Here is a 12,588-nt window from a genome sequence, read left to right on the forward strand (position 1 = left end):
TTATATCGTGCTTCAAATGTCAACTTAGGAAATAAAATCTCCTTTGCGAATCGCGTCCAGCATGCGCCGACCTCAAATCTGGTCCAGAATAGCTTCAAAAATTTGTTTGCCAAACCAATACAAATCAAGTCATTTCGGGAAATAAAAAAATTGTAGACTAAGCAAAATACCATCAAAACCAGAAATAAACTGAACAAGATAAATGCAAATACAAATACTAATAATTGAACAAGAAAGACAACAAAAGAAATAAAGTTTTATATGAAACAAAACTTACTTATAATGACCTCCTGTACACGGGACAAACAGAAATACCAAAAAATTGAGCATTAGCGGGTTAAATATAAGTGGCGAAAAGGTAGATTTTATGTTGCGCCGGTACAAAAAACAATTAGCTAAAGAATTATACAGCAAATTATCCAAATCTCTTTCTACTTTTTACACCAGTATTAAAGACATAGACATTTTTCTTCTCTTTACTTTTATCCTCATCACAAAGGTGCAGCCCAAATTAAAAACTCATTCGCCCTTATCACACTCTTCTTGCCTTTTTCTCTAGCTAAGCTTGCTAATTTCTCATTCTTACAATCCAATGCCTACTATTCCATTTGCACACTCCACACCTGAGTTCGTTACAACTCAGACTCCCATTATAATCCTAGTAGCTTGTGCTAAAACGCACATCAGCGAAAGCCTTCTGCCTTTTTTTTTTTTTTTGGTTTTTTTCTTCTGACCAGCTCCGAACAGAACTTTCTGCAAAGCACACAACAGCGCCCGCAAAACGCAAGCAAGCAAGCAAAACCTGACCTGGGCTGTGCTGCGCTGCAGAGACGCAAAAAGTGAGGCAGCTCCTCCAACAGCAACAACAACAACAGCAACAAAATCGAAGGCCAAATGCCATTCCACCAAACCATCATGATTCCATTTTTATACTTATCTGCTCGACTTTTCTTTATCATTTTTGCTCTTTTTTACAATTGGCTTGCTTTGCTAATCCGAAATTAGGTCATTTGCGGTTCCTTACGGTGTTCCGGATCGGTTTCTACAAATAAAAAGCAAAACTTCTAGGAAAATGCCAACCTTTCGGGGAACTTACCGTTGAACATTTTGGCAGGATTTTGTCTTGCAGAACTTCTTGGAATGTTTTTTATCTTCTTCAATCTTCTCCTTCCGGGGGCACTTTTCTTCACATCGAAATCAAAGTTGGCCACTTCCTGCCGATTTGACGGTCGTCGTCGTTGCACAAGCAAGATCCGAGCAGGCCGAGTTTTTGTGTTGTTTTCTGGCGTGTCAAAAGGTCAGAGGCCTCGTCGCGGAAAATAAACTCAATTTCAAAACAACAGCACCACGACTACCACACTCTCACGCGCACAACGCAAAAACAAGAACAAGAAGCTCGCGAACAAAACAATAGAAAAACGGAAGAAAAACAAAACGCGACCTGGCAGGAAAAAATCACCAAGAAGAAAACACGCACTCTGGACTGGGCGAGAAAGAAAAAAAAAGAGCAAAGAAAAATCCTTCACAGAATTTTTTCGTCCACGAAACGCGACGCAACTGGCCACACTCGGCGGAAAACGGGATCGCGGCGATGGCGGGTTCACGCTCGCCGGAAGTCGCACACCCGGAATGCACTGCGCGGAACCGAAAAACTTGTGTAAAAATAATAATCGTTCCCGAACCACACAACACACATTCAGGTTATTGGCTCCCCCTTTTCCTGACAGTGGAAGAAGACAGACGTCTTTTAGGGCAGGGCAGGGTTGCCAGCCAGCCAGCAGCAAAATCACGCAACAAAGCAGTTCCACCCCTGCTGCTGTGACAGTTCTCAAGCAGTGTCAGGCGGTGCCGCAGGGGTGGGATTGGGTGAGTTCTCAAAATTGATTAGTATTTATAAAAAATACAAATTAATTTGAGCTGCAAATTTAAAATTTTATTGATATCCATTCTGAATACAGCTTAAAATTTTGGTGGATTTTTGGAACATTGCACCGCATATACACTCAAATCCCGATGGTTTGACACGAGGTATGACACCAACTGGTGTCAAACGAACGGGGTCACTTTTTAGTTTGACATCCCAACGGAGTTCACACACACATTAATTATCACACCCTTACCAAAAATCATGATTTTTTGAGTTCCAAATCCCACTTTTCATACGAATTTTTCAGTTCAACCCATATAACCATTTTTATGGTTGTAGTACCTGAACTAAAAAAATCGTATGAAAAGTGGGATTTGGAACTCAAAAAATCATGATTTGTGGTAAGGGTGTAATTATCAAACGTTTGTGTTGATAGTGTGCGTGAGCGCCGTGTAAAAAGTGACAGTTCGTCACTTTTTAGGTTGACTTTGACCAACCAGCGGGGTACAAACTAAAAAAGTGTAATGGCAAATGTCAAGCTTATACTTTTGCGAAAAAGTGTCAATCCCCGCTAAAATTTTGAAATCTCAAATTTGGAAAAATAAATTCAAAAAAAAAATATGCTGAAAAACGTTTCTACATTTTAAAGCTGATATGCACTTTGGAAGAAACCGGTCAGGAAACAAATCAAATGGGCAGCAGCGGCAGTGCCCCAGTCACGGCGTTCTCACAGGATTCTTACAGAAATCTTACAGAGCGAACATATTCTTACTAGAACGCTGCCATCATCCTGCTAAATTTTCTCAAGAATTCTTTGAGAATTCTAGCTCAAATACAATAACCGGTTCTAGCAGGAGCCAACGAAATCATTCGTTATGTAAAAAATTCTAGCAGGATGCTGCTAGAACTATTCTGACCAAGGTTCTGCCTCGGTTCTGCTGTTCGTAAAGCTGTTTCTTGACCTCTTTCCTTTGAAGCTGCATATTGGCCCTTAGCTTTAAGAACAAAAGTCTGTTGAAATTAATTCGATGACAAGAAGACATTTTGAGATGGAGCGAACTTGAAACGAGCTTTCAAGTAAGTTACTGATAATTTTTTATTTTACACGTTTTACATTTTTATTAAACTTTTTCTTAATGTACAAAGAGTCATTATGCTCAAAATAAGCTTCATCGTTGTGTGTAATAAAATAAGCAATCTAAACATAATTTGAAAACCCAATTCAAGTGATTTTTTAAAGGAGTTCATTTAGATATGAAGGGTTGTGTAAAATTTTATGTTTAAAAGCAACATGAACAATTTTGAAATTAAAAAAAAAAACAAATAAAAATGCTCAAATTCCAAATCAAACGAATGGTCATTGAATTGTTTTACATTCGTTTATTTGAATAATTCACACTACACAAACAATCAAATAATAAGCACCAAATCTTCTAAATACTTTTTAATTTGTAAATGTCACATTTTCAAACTTCAATAACATCGCCTTAGCTGCTTCTTCTGCACTCGGTTCTTGCCCATTGTTCTCGCCATCATCCATCATTACATCGTCCAGATACGCCATCAGCGTCACGCTGCCAAACCGATGTCAGGAAACGATTCCGGGCGGTCCACAGCTCACCAGGCTGGTCTTAACTTCCTCAAAGCCAACACCCTTGCTGGCGCACAACGATTCCAGAAACTGCAGGAATTCGTCAAAATCCAGCGTTGATTTGCTGAAACGACAACGAACACATGCAACAGGTTGCGCATCGATTACTCACCCCCTTAGAACCTACCTTAATTTAAAGAACATTACCCCGGTTTCCGTGAGGGAGAAAACTCGTTTCGCCCCCACCAATCGGGCTTGTTGCATCCAGGCGTCGCTTTGCGAAAGGAGAATCCGCTTTCCGTCCCCCTAAAAATAATCAGAAAATTTATGAGTTGATTAAAAACATTAATGAACCATTACCTGAAATGTGTTCAGAGAAGGACGATATTTGGCGTATGACGAAAACATGGACTCTAGCGAGGGCAGTTCAGGCCCTGGAACGATTACTTTGGCCATTTATCTGTTTTTGTACTTTTGAATTTGAATCAAATCACGAAAATTTGGTAAATCACGACCAACCCACAGCAATTCTAAAGTGCTACTGATAACAGTTTTTCCCTGTCGCGTGCGTTTCCATGGACGTGACGATAAAACAAATGAAAATCATGGGTGACTATGAGTCGTAAATTGTGGAACTGCTAAATAGCGATACAGGAAAAGTTCGCGTGGTTGGGGATAATAATACTTGGCAAATAAAACAATAAGAAAAGGGTAAAATAACTTTGGCGTTTTGTTGTGAAGTGGTGAAATGATCAATCGAAGTTTTATTGGAGCTAGTTTTTGGTATTGAGGGGGAAAAGCGGAATATGAACTGTTGTTCAGATAGGTCATATAGTTCACACAAATTATAGCATTGATTTCTACCTTATACATTGTGTTTTAACACATCTGAACTATTTTTTAAATTTAATCTCTGGGGAATTATTTTAATTACAAGTTTCCATTCCAGATTAAAAAAGAAGCGGTATCAACCTAATAGAGGTTGTTGTAAATTTAGCAATTTAGCTTAATGTTGAAATTTTTGTAATTCTTTCTGTTTTAAGTTCCCTTTTTCATTATCAATTCTATAGGGGAGAGTGGGGAGACTTGATCCCAGGGGAGACTTGATCCCAAGCCTGTATCTCGTCAGCATGTGGGTAAAACAATTATCTTTGTTCTAGAAAGTTGTGCGAATTTGACTAAAACTCATTGTAGAAAAAATAGAAAAAAAAATAAAAAATGTTTAGATTGAGTTACACACATTTTTCTAAGAAGTGCTGCAAAAAACTTCCTAGAGATCTTTTTTCTTTGTTTTAATAAGTATAGAAAACACTCAAAAATTACTCAAAAAAATATTTTTTATACATGAATTGTTTGATAAACATATTAACTCCAAAGCCCTTACACATTTGACGTTAAATTTATCGTCATACTATTTTTACAATCAGTTGTTTAAAAAAGTGCGTTTAGGGAGACTTGATCCCTGCATTTTTACAGTCACTGGAATCAGCCTCAAGATTAAATAATTTGGCTGGGTTTTCGTACATAGTTTCCTTTAGTATAGTTGTACATAACTTACTGCAGTTTGAACCATATTTCAAAAGTTTTGTAAACAAAAATTACCAGCTTTATGTAAACATGCTCAATTTTGGTCTAAAAAAGAACATTTTAAGTTTTTAAATATTTTGCATGCATAACTTGTTATATTTTGAACACAAACGTACAGGTTTAATGTGAAATTGCTGTAACTTATAGAAAATTAAAAGTTTGGATGTATAAGAAACATTTTGCTTAAGATTTCTTCAAAATGTTGAAAGGGGGATCAAATTACCCCAAACATTTTGAAAATGCCGGTTTAAAATATTTTTTTAAAACGCTTGGCATGATTCGAAGAGTTCATCTGATAAAATACCCTTATTAGCCAAACATAGTTGAATGTTTAAGCTTTCAATTCATGCTAAAAGATCATAGTTTTGTGAGAAATTGACAGAGTTATGTGCGATACAAAAAAAGGGGATCAAGTCTCCCCACTCTCCCCTACACGGAGAAAAATCAGGATATTTGAAACAACCGCTTTAGTCGTTAGGTGGAAATAGAAATGCGTCATTAGATTTAAAAGAAGATTCTTTCAGTTTGAAACGAAAAATTGCAATAATCACAAATTAAATTTCGTTTGTTTTCACAAGGGTTTATGGGTTGCAGGCTTGGTTGCAGGAGTATTCATGTTATAAATTATTAAACGAGTATCTATATTATATATATACATATATATAAAAAATTTCGACGGTTTTGTTCGGACGCGAATCAGTTGATAACGGAAAGTCAGATCGGAGCGCTCTTTGTTGCGTTGGGTTCGTATAGGTTCGTATAAGCCCAAGGAAGGTTTTTACGCTAATAAGTTGACACTTTGGCCACTCTGGGACCGATTCCGGAGCATCGGCAGATTGTATGGGAAAAGTTATGTAAAATCAAATTTTGATCGCAGGAAGCTGAATAACCTTAAATTTAAAAAACGTCAACAAACGAAAAAAGGCAGAACGAAGTTTGTCGGGTAAGGCTTGTTCATTATAAGATTGATATAATTCATAAATATGAGTCTAGAGCTCAACGAAAAGTGCGCACCTTCAATAGTTAGATCATTTGAAAGCAGTCCATTCGAATGAGTGAATTCGCTATGTACAGCATACAATTTGGGTCTTCAAAAATCAGAGGAAAAGCAAAACAGTCCAGACTCGATTATCCGAAGGCTTTGACAAAATTTCACATTTGAGCTCATTCTGACCACGGGAACCTCTCTTCTTCTCTGAAAAAATTGCTTGTAATTTAATGAAGGTTCTACTTCTGAGAATTGAAAAATATTGGACGACTATTGCGCCCTCCAAAGGTAATAAAATGAAACAGTTGCTTTTCTCCAAACATTTTGACGATTTTTTCCATACAGACTTCAAGCGATTAGAGGGAGGGGTTCCCGTGGTCAGAATGAGCTCAAATTTGGAATTTAGCCTAATGGTGGTTTAATCTATGATTTCAGGGGATATCCCCAAAAAAGCCCGGATTTGGACCATCCTACCCTACACTACTCTAAAGTGATTGAGAATTTTTAAATCCAAGATGGCGGCCGAAAGAGCGGTGATAAAATATTGAGGAAATGCATTTTTTAAATTTAGTCAAATTTGACTGAAATGGTGTCGCAGAACTCGAATAAGAAAAAAAAATGTTCATGATTCGATTATCCGAAGTCCCATACGAACCTTCGTAGTCCCAATCGAATTTCGGATAATCGAAACTTCGGATAATCCAGGCTTCGGATGATCGAGTCTGGGCTGTAAAATAATGTTTGTTCCTTGGTTTGTTCAGTAAATGTTTCCCAAAAAAGCATATTTTTTCCAAAATTCCTGAACCGATTTCGGTAGAACTTGGTAGGTTTTCTGAAAATAATTCGCTAGCATCGAACTATCAAAAATCTAAAAAATCATCAAACAAAAAAACTGTGATTGAAAAGTATTTATCACTATCATTTTTCGATAGTTCGACGCCAAAGAATTGTTTCTAGGAAATCTTCAACGATCTACTGAAATCAGTTCAACAGTTATTTAAAAAATGTATGGCTTCATTAACATACCAAGGATATCCAATATGATGAATATGATAAAACAAAATTGATTTGAGTGATCAGAACATTTCTGGATTTTTTTTTTTTTTGAAAAGGTCCAATAAATCAAATTTCCAGTTTTTGCTTTTTGGGTGTATTTGAAACCGCCTTGAGTAAGGGGTATTAAAAAACACCCAAAAAGCAAAAAATGAAAATTTGGTTTACTGGACCTTAAAAAAAATCTCCATATTTCAATAGGCGAGTTATCCAGATTTTTAAGCGAAGATGGCGTTCGGATTGTGAACGTCCGAAATGTCAAAGTCATGCAGTGGTACCAACATTACGAAAAAAAATGTGCCATGGCATGACAGCCACATTTTTTTTTTCTAAATTCTGACATTCCGGACGTTCACAATTCGAACGCCAGCTTCGCTTAAAAACCTGGATATCTTCGGTTAAAGTAAATAATTTTGGAGAAAGTCGCTTTTAATTCCATTATATCGCACATAACACAGCTTGTTTGAACATAAGATTTTTTTTAATCGTTTGATTTTTTCTTTAAATTTTTAGTTGATTTTTTTTTGTTTAAATTCTGGAGTTTTTTTAAAAGGTCCAGTAAACCAAATTTTCAGTTTTTGCTTTTTGGGTGTTTTTTTATACCAATGACTCAATGCGGTTTCAAAAACACCCAAAAAGCAAAAACTGGAAATTTGGTTTATTGGACCTTTTAAAAAAAAAATCCAGAAATGTCCCTTGTTTATTATTAACGTGCAATTTGAGAACTCACCTAATCTGTACACACATCCTACCACAAAATCTGCACAAACCATCCCTCAAAAGTCTGCACCCGTGTCACATTTCCCGCCCTTCCGGCAGCACTAGCGGGCGCTGTCAAAAACGCACGAGCCATTTTCGCGGAGGTTTTCGTTCGTCGCCGATCGTTCGGTTCCTTGGGCTGTGCGCGTCTGAGGAGGGAATCTGTCTGGCTTTTAGCTCGAAAATCCTGAGTGCGACCTCGCCGCGGAATTTTGGCAAATTTCTCCCCCAGCGAGAACTTGGAGCGTTTGTGGTGGGTGTTTAATTGTGCAAGTGAAGTTTAGGTGGGGGAAAAGTACCAGATTGTGCAAGTGATGGACGGTGTTTTCCGCTTCCGGAACGCTGAAGAGTTCCGGGAAAGCAACCAGTGTGTCCGTGGAACCGGGAGAACAAAGTGAACATAAATTGTACCTTCCAGGAGGGGAAGGACGAAGCGAACCGATTCTACACAATGTTGTGCAAGCTTGTTATCGATTCCGGGGGACAATTTCTATTAAATATTGTTGATACTTGACTGCACACGCCACAAAAGGACGGAGGGAAGGTTGGCCACGGTCACGGGGAGGTGGCAAAATAAATGTCAACACACACACACAAACACTCGACGCCTGACGGGTTGATAAAAGAATCTGGCCTCTTATCAACAAGTGCCTTTGCCAGAAGCCAATCAATCAATCGGAATTTAACACGTTGGTCAGCACGATTTCGGAATCGTCCACGTTGAAATGCGGCAGATGATGACGGTGCTGGTGCATTCTTGATGGTGAATGGAGGTCGCAAATTGTTGAACCCACCCCCCCCCCCCCCCCTCCCCAAAATGGCAGAGAAGCTGGAATATTGGTTTGCTGGGGGCAAAATTCGTTCGAACATGCCAAAATTAATTGGTAAAATATGTTTTTCGCTAAGGTTTGCAAATTGCACCACACAATATGGTTGCGATCCTGATTGGTCACCATAAACCGAATGGTTCGCCGAAAATGTTTGCTAGAGTCAGCTTCTGGCTTTTATGTGCCGACTTCTAACTTTTTTGTATTGTTGGTTAAAGTTTTCTTTTGTTCTACGAAAATTTTGATTTCTCTCGTTTTGTACTAGGCTGCTACCGTTTAATTAAAAAAAAGGCACTTTTATGTCCTTTAATCAAACAGTACATAATCGGTAACTCGAAAAGCAGACAAACGTAAAAAAAACATAAACAAAGCAAATGATCAAGGAGTCAATAGATGCAAAAAATAAGTGCAAGAAATACAAAATACAGTCATCCCTCATATTCAGAACAGTTTATAGATCTGCCAATGTTGAAAAAATCATAGCAAATCGATAATTGACCGTAATGATTCGCTTTTACCTTCATTTGGAAGCTTTTCTTACGATCTTTCGAATGCTGTATCAAACAACTGCAAATTTTAACTTTATATCAAGTTTTTGGCGAAAAACTTTGACGCTTGAAATCCACAACTTCGGAACACTTTTTTCTTACGGAGGTAAGCAAACTTTGGATCTCTCCAGGAGTACATATTAGTAACAAAATAATGTGTTCACACACTGAAACCAACGAAATGCAAGCTTAGTTATGTTTTATGAATGGTCTGATAACATTTTTTTGTAAAAATAACAGTTAAATTTAGGTTAATTTAGGTGGGAGGCACAATAACATCACAAAATCATATAAATTTTTGAGACACGTTTGATTTAGATCAAAATTCCTTCAGCAAATTTTAGAAAGATACAACTAGCATATTCTGATTCAATTTGGTGCAAAAATTATGAGATACAGAGTATGCTATAGTGACGGTCAATTTTCATTGTGATGGACGGCTTCACCTTAAGGGATATGAATTTTTCATGTAAAGGAGGTATTAGACTATGAGAAAGAAACACACAAACATGCACTTTTTGACAGTTTGGAAGTTTGTCTGCTTTGATTGTTTGCAGAAACGTTAGGCTGCACACATTTTGCTTTGTTTGTGAGTTTGCAGCAAGTTCAACTTTTCAGCACTAATATCGAAAAGTAACATTTTTCAATATTGTTTTGTTTTGAACGATGAATTTTCGAAACACATGAATGTTTGACATAAAATTCCATTAAATAAGCGTTTTACGGAATTGCAAAAAATGTTGTAAGCAACTCGTTGCAAAACTTGATTTTTTCAGCACTCGTCGTATTTATCCAACTCGTCGTATTTATCCAACTCGGTAATATTTTTGTCGAAAAAAATGTTTTTTATAGTTTTTATAACAACAAAAAAAAATCAAAATGCATATTAATTTTTTTTCGAAATTTCTAAAATCGTAATTTAAAAAATCTGAAATTTCGAAATTCAAAATTTTAGCAATCTGAAATTCAAAATAGCAAAAATTTGGGTAATCGAAAATTTGAAGATTTAAAAAAAATCTAAATTAAAAAGTCAAAATTTAAAAACAAAAAAATATCAAATTCAAAACAATATAGAAAAAATTCTCAAATCTAAAATGATTTTAGTATCCTTAAGCTTATAAATTCTTAAATTCTTAAATTCTAAAATCCTAAATTCTTAAATTCTTAAATTCTTAAATTCTTAAATTCTTAAATTCTTAAATTCTTAAATTCTTAAATTCTTAAATTCTTAAATTCTTAAATTCTTAAATTCTTAAATTCTTAAATTCTTAAATTCTTAAATTCTTAAATTCTTAAATTCTTAAATTCTTAAATTCTTAAATTCTTAAATTCTTAAATTCTTAAATTCTTAAATTCTTAAATTCTTAAATTCTTAAATTCTTAAATTCTTAAATTCTTAAATTCTTAAATTCTTAATTCTTAAATTCTTAAATTCTTAAATTCTAAATTCTTAAATTCTTAAATTCTTAAATTCTTAAATTCTTAAATTCTTAAATTCTTAAATTCTTAAATTCTTAAATTCTTAAATTCTTAAATTCTTAAATTCTTAAATTCTTAAATTCTTAAATTCTTAAATTCTTAAATTTAAATTCTTAAATTCTTAAATTCTTAAATTCTTAAATTCTTAAATTCTTAAATTCTTAAATTCTTAAATTCTTAAATTCTTAAATTCTTAAATTCTTAAATTCTTAAATTCTTAAATTCTTAAATTCTTAAATTCTTAAATTCTTAAATTCTTAAATTCTTAAATTCTTTAATTCTTTAATTCTTTAATTCTTTAATTCTTAAATTCTTAAATTCTTAAATTCTTAAATTCTTAAATTCTTAAATTCTTAAATTCTTAAATTCTAAAATTCTAAAATTCTAAAATTCTAAAATTCTAAAATTCTAAAATTCTAAAATTCTAAAATTCTAAAATTCTAAAATTCTAAAATTCTAAAATTCTAAAATTCTAAAATTCTAAATTCTAAAATTCTAAAATTCTAAAATTCTAAAATTCTAAAATTCTAAAATTCTAAAATTCTAAAATTCTAAAATTCTAAAATTCTAAAATTCTAAAATTCTAAAATTCTAAAATTCTAAAATTCTAAAATTCTAAAATTCTAAAATTCTAAATTCTAAAATTCTAAAATTCTAAAATTCTAAAATTCTAAATTCTAAAATTCTAAAATTCTAAAATTCTAAAATTCTAAAATTCTAAAATTCTAAAATTCTAAAATTCTAAAATTCTAAAATTCTAAAATTCTAAAATTCTAAAATTCTAAAATTCTAAAATTCTAAAATTCTAAAATTCTAAATTCTAAAATTCTAAAATTCTAAAATTCTAAAATTCTAAAATTCTAAAATTCTAAAATTCTAAAATTCTAAAATTCTAAAATTCTAAAATTCTAAAATTCTAAAATTCTAAAATTCTAAAATTCTAAAATTCTAAAATTCTAAAATTCTAAAATTCTGAAATTCTAAAATTCTAAAATTCTAAAATTCTAAAATTCTAAAATTCTAAAATTCTAAAATTCTAAAATTCTAAAATTCTAAAATTCTAAAATTCTAAAATTCTAAAATTCTAAAATTCTAAAATTTGAAAATTCTAAAATTTTAAAATTTTAAAATTTTAAAATTTTAAAATTCTAAAATTCAAAATTTTAAAATTTAAAATTCTTAAATTCTAAAATTCGTCAATTCGTAAATTCTTAAATGTTTTTATTTTTAAATTCTTAGTTCTTAAATTCTTAAATTCTTGAATTCCACAATTTTTGGAGTCCTATTTTATGTAAGAGATTTTGAAATTATGAGAAGACATTATTTTAAATATCGGAAATTAAATTTCTTCCGGTGTGAAATTTTAGCGAGGATTTTGGATTAAAAAATTCTTCGATTTTGAATATTTAGACTTTAGAAATTTAAAATTTCATCATATTATAATTTTAGATTTTGATTTAATTTTGAAGTTATATTTTTGAAGTTAAATTTTTAGGTTTTTAAATATTGTATTTTCTATTTTGAAGATTTCTTTTGGAGATTTTAGGTCGGCGTGGATTTTTTTTCGACTCTCCCGTAACAACCCTGATATGGTGGGAAATTTCCTACAATTTTGCCGAAGATACCGAATCGATCAGAAAGTTCAAAAGAAACATCAAAGGATAAAGATTTTCAAATATTTACGTACCATTTAAATTCGGGAAGAATTGCTCATCTACCAAAGATGATATTAGACTACAGCTTACACACAAACAAATTCGCACTTTTCCGTGTGTGATAGTTTGCCAAACTCTCAAACAAGGCAGAATATATGCAGGCTGACGTTTCTGCAAACTTACTCTGCAGGCAAACAAACAAAGCAAACAAACTGTCAAAATGTGCAAGTTTCT

At 33.3% G+C, this 12,588-nt stretch overlaps 1 protein-coding gene across 1 annotated transcript; it reads right to left on the minus strand.

The window, feature by feature from the left end:
• Nucleotides 1-3,303: 3,303 nt before the first annotated feature.
• LOC6044836 (tubulin polymerization-promoting protein homolog) lies at nucleotides 3,304-3,986 on the minus strand. The gene is made up of 3 exons (XM_001862248.2): nucleotides 3,819-3,986; nucleotides 3,646-3,764; nucleotides 3,304-3,582 (listed from the first exon to the last, which is right to left on the minus strand). Exons 1-3 carry the CDS (start codon nucleotides 3,912-3,914, stop codon nucleotides 3,456-3,458), a joined length of 342 nt encoding a protein of 113 aa, XP_001862283.1. The 5' UTR covers nucleotides 3,915-3,986; the 3' UTR covers nucleotides 3,304-3,455.
• Between the last annotated feature and the right edge of the window lie 8,602 nt (nucleotides 3,987-12,588).

This window comes from Culex quinquefasciatus, chromosome 3, assembly GCF_015732765.1.
Source record: "Culex quinquefasciatus strain JHB chromosome 3, VPISU_Cqui_1.0_pri_paternal, whole genome shotgun sequence".
NCBI classification, from domain to species: Eukaryota; Metazoa; Arthropoda; class Insecta; order Diptera; family Culicidae; genus Culex; species Culex quinquefasciatus.

What these genes read in the sequence shown, in the direction of transcription:
- LOC6044836 (XM_001862248.2), bottom strand. Translation starts at nt 3,914, where the DNA reads ATGGCCAAAGTAATCGTTCCAGGGCCTGAACTGCCCTCGCTAGAGTCC. An exon ending in CTTCTCTGAACACATTTCAG is followed by an intron (nt 3,765 to 3,818) that starts GTAATGGTTCAT and finishes GATTATTTTTAG; the next exon opens with GGGGACGGAAAGCGGATTCT. An exon ending in GTAATGTTCTTTAAATTAAG is followed by an intron (nt 3,583 to 3,645) that starts GTAGGTTCTAAG and finishes TTGTCGTTTCAG; the next exon opens with CAAATCAACGCTGGATTTTG.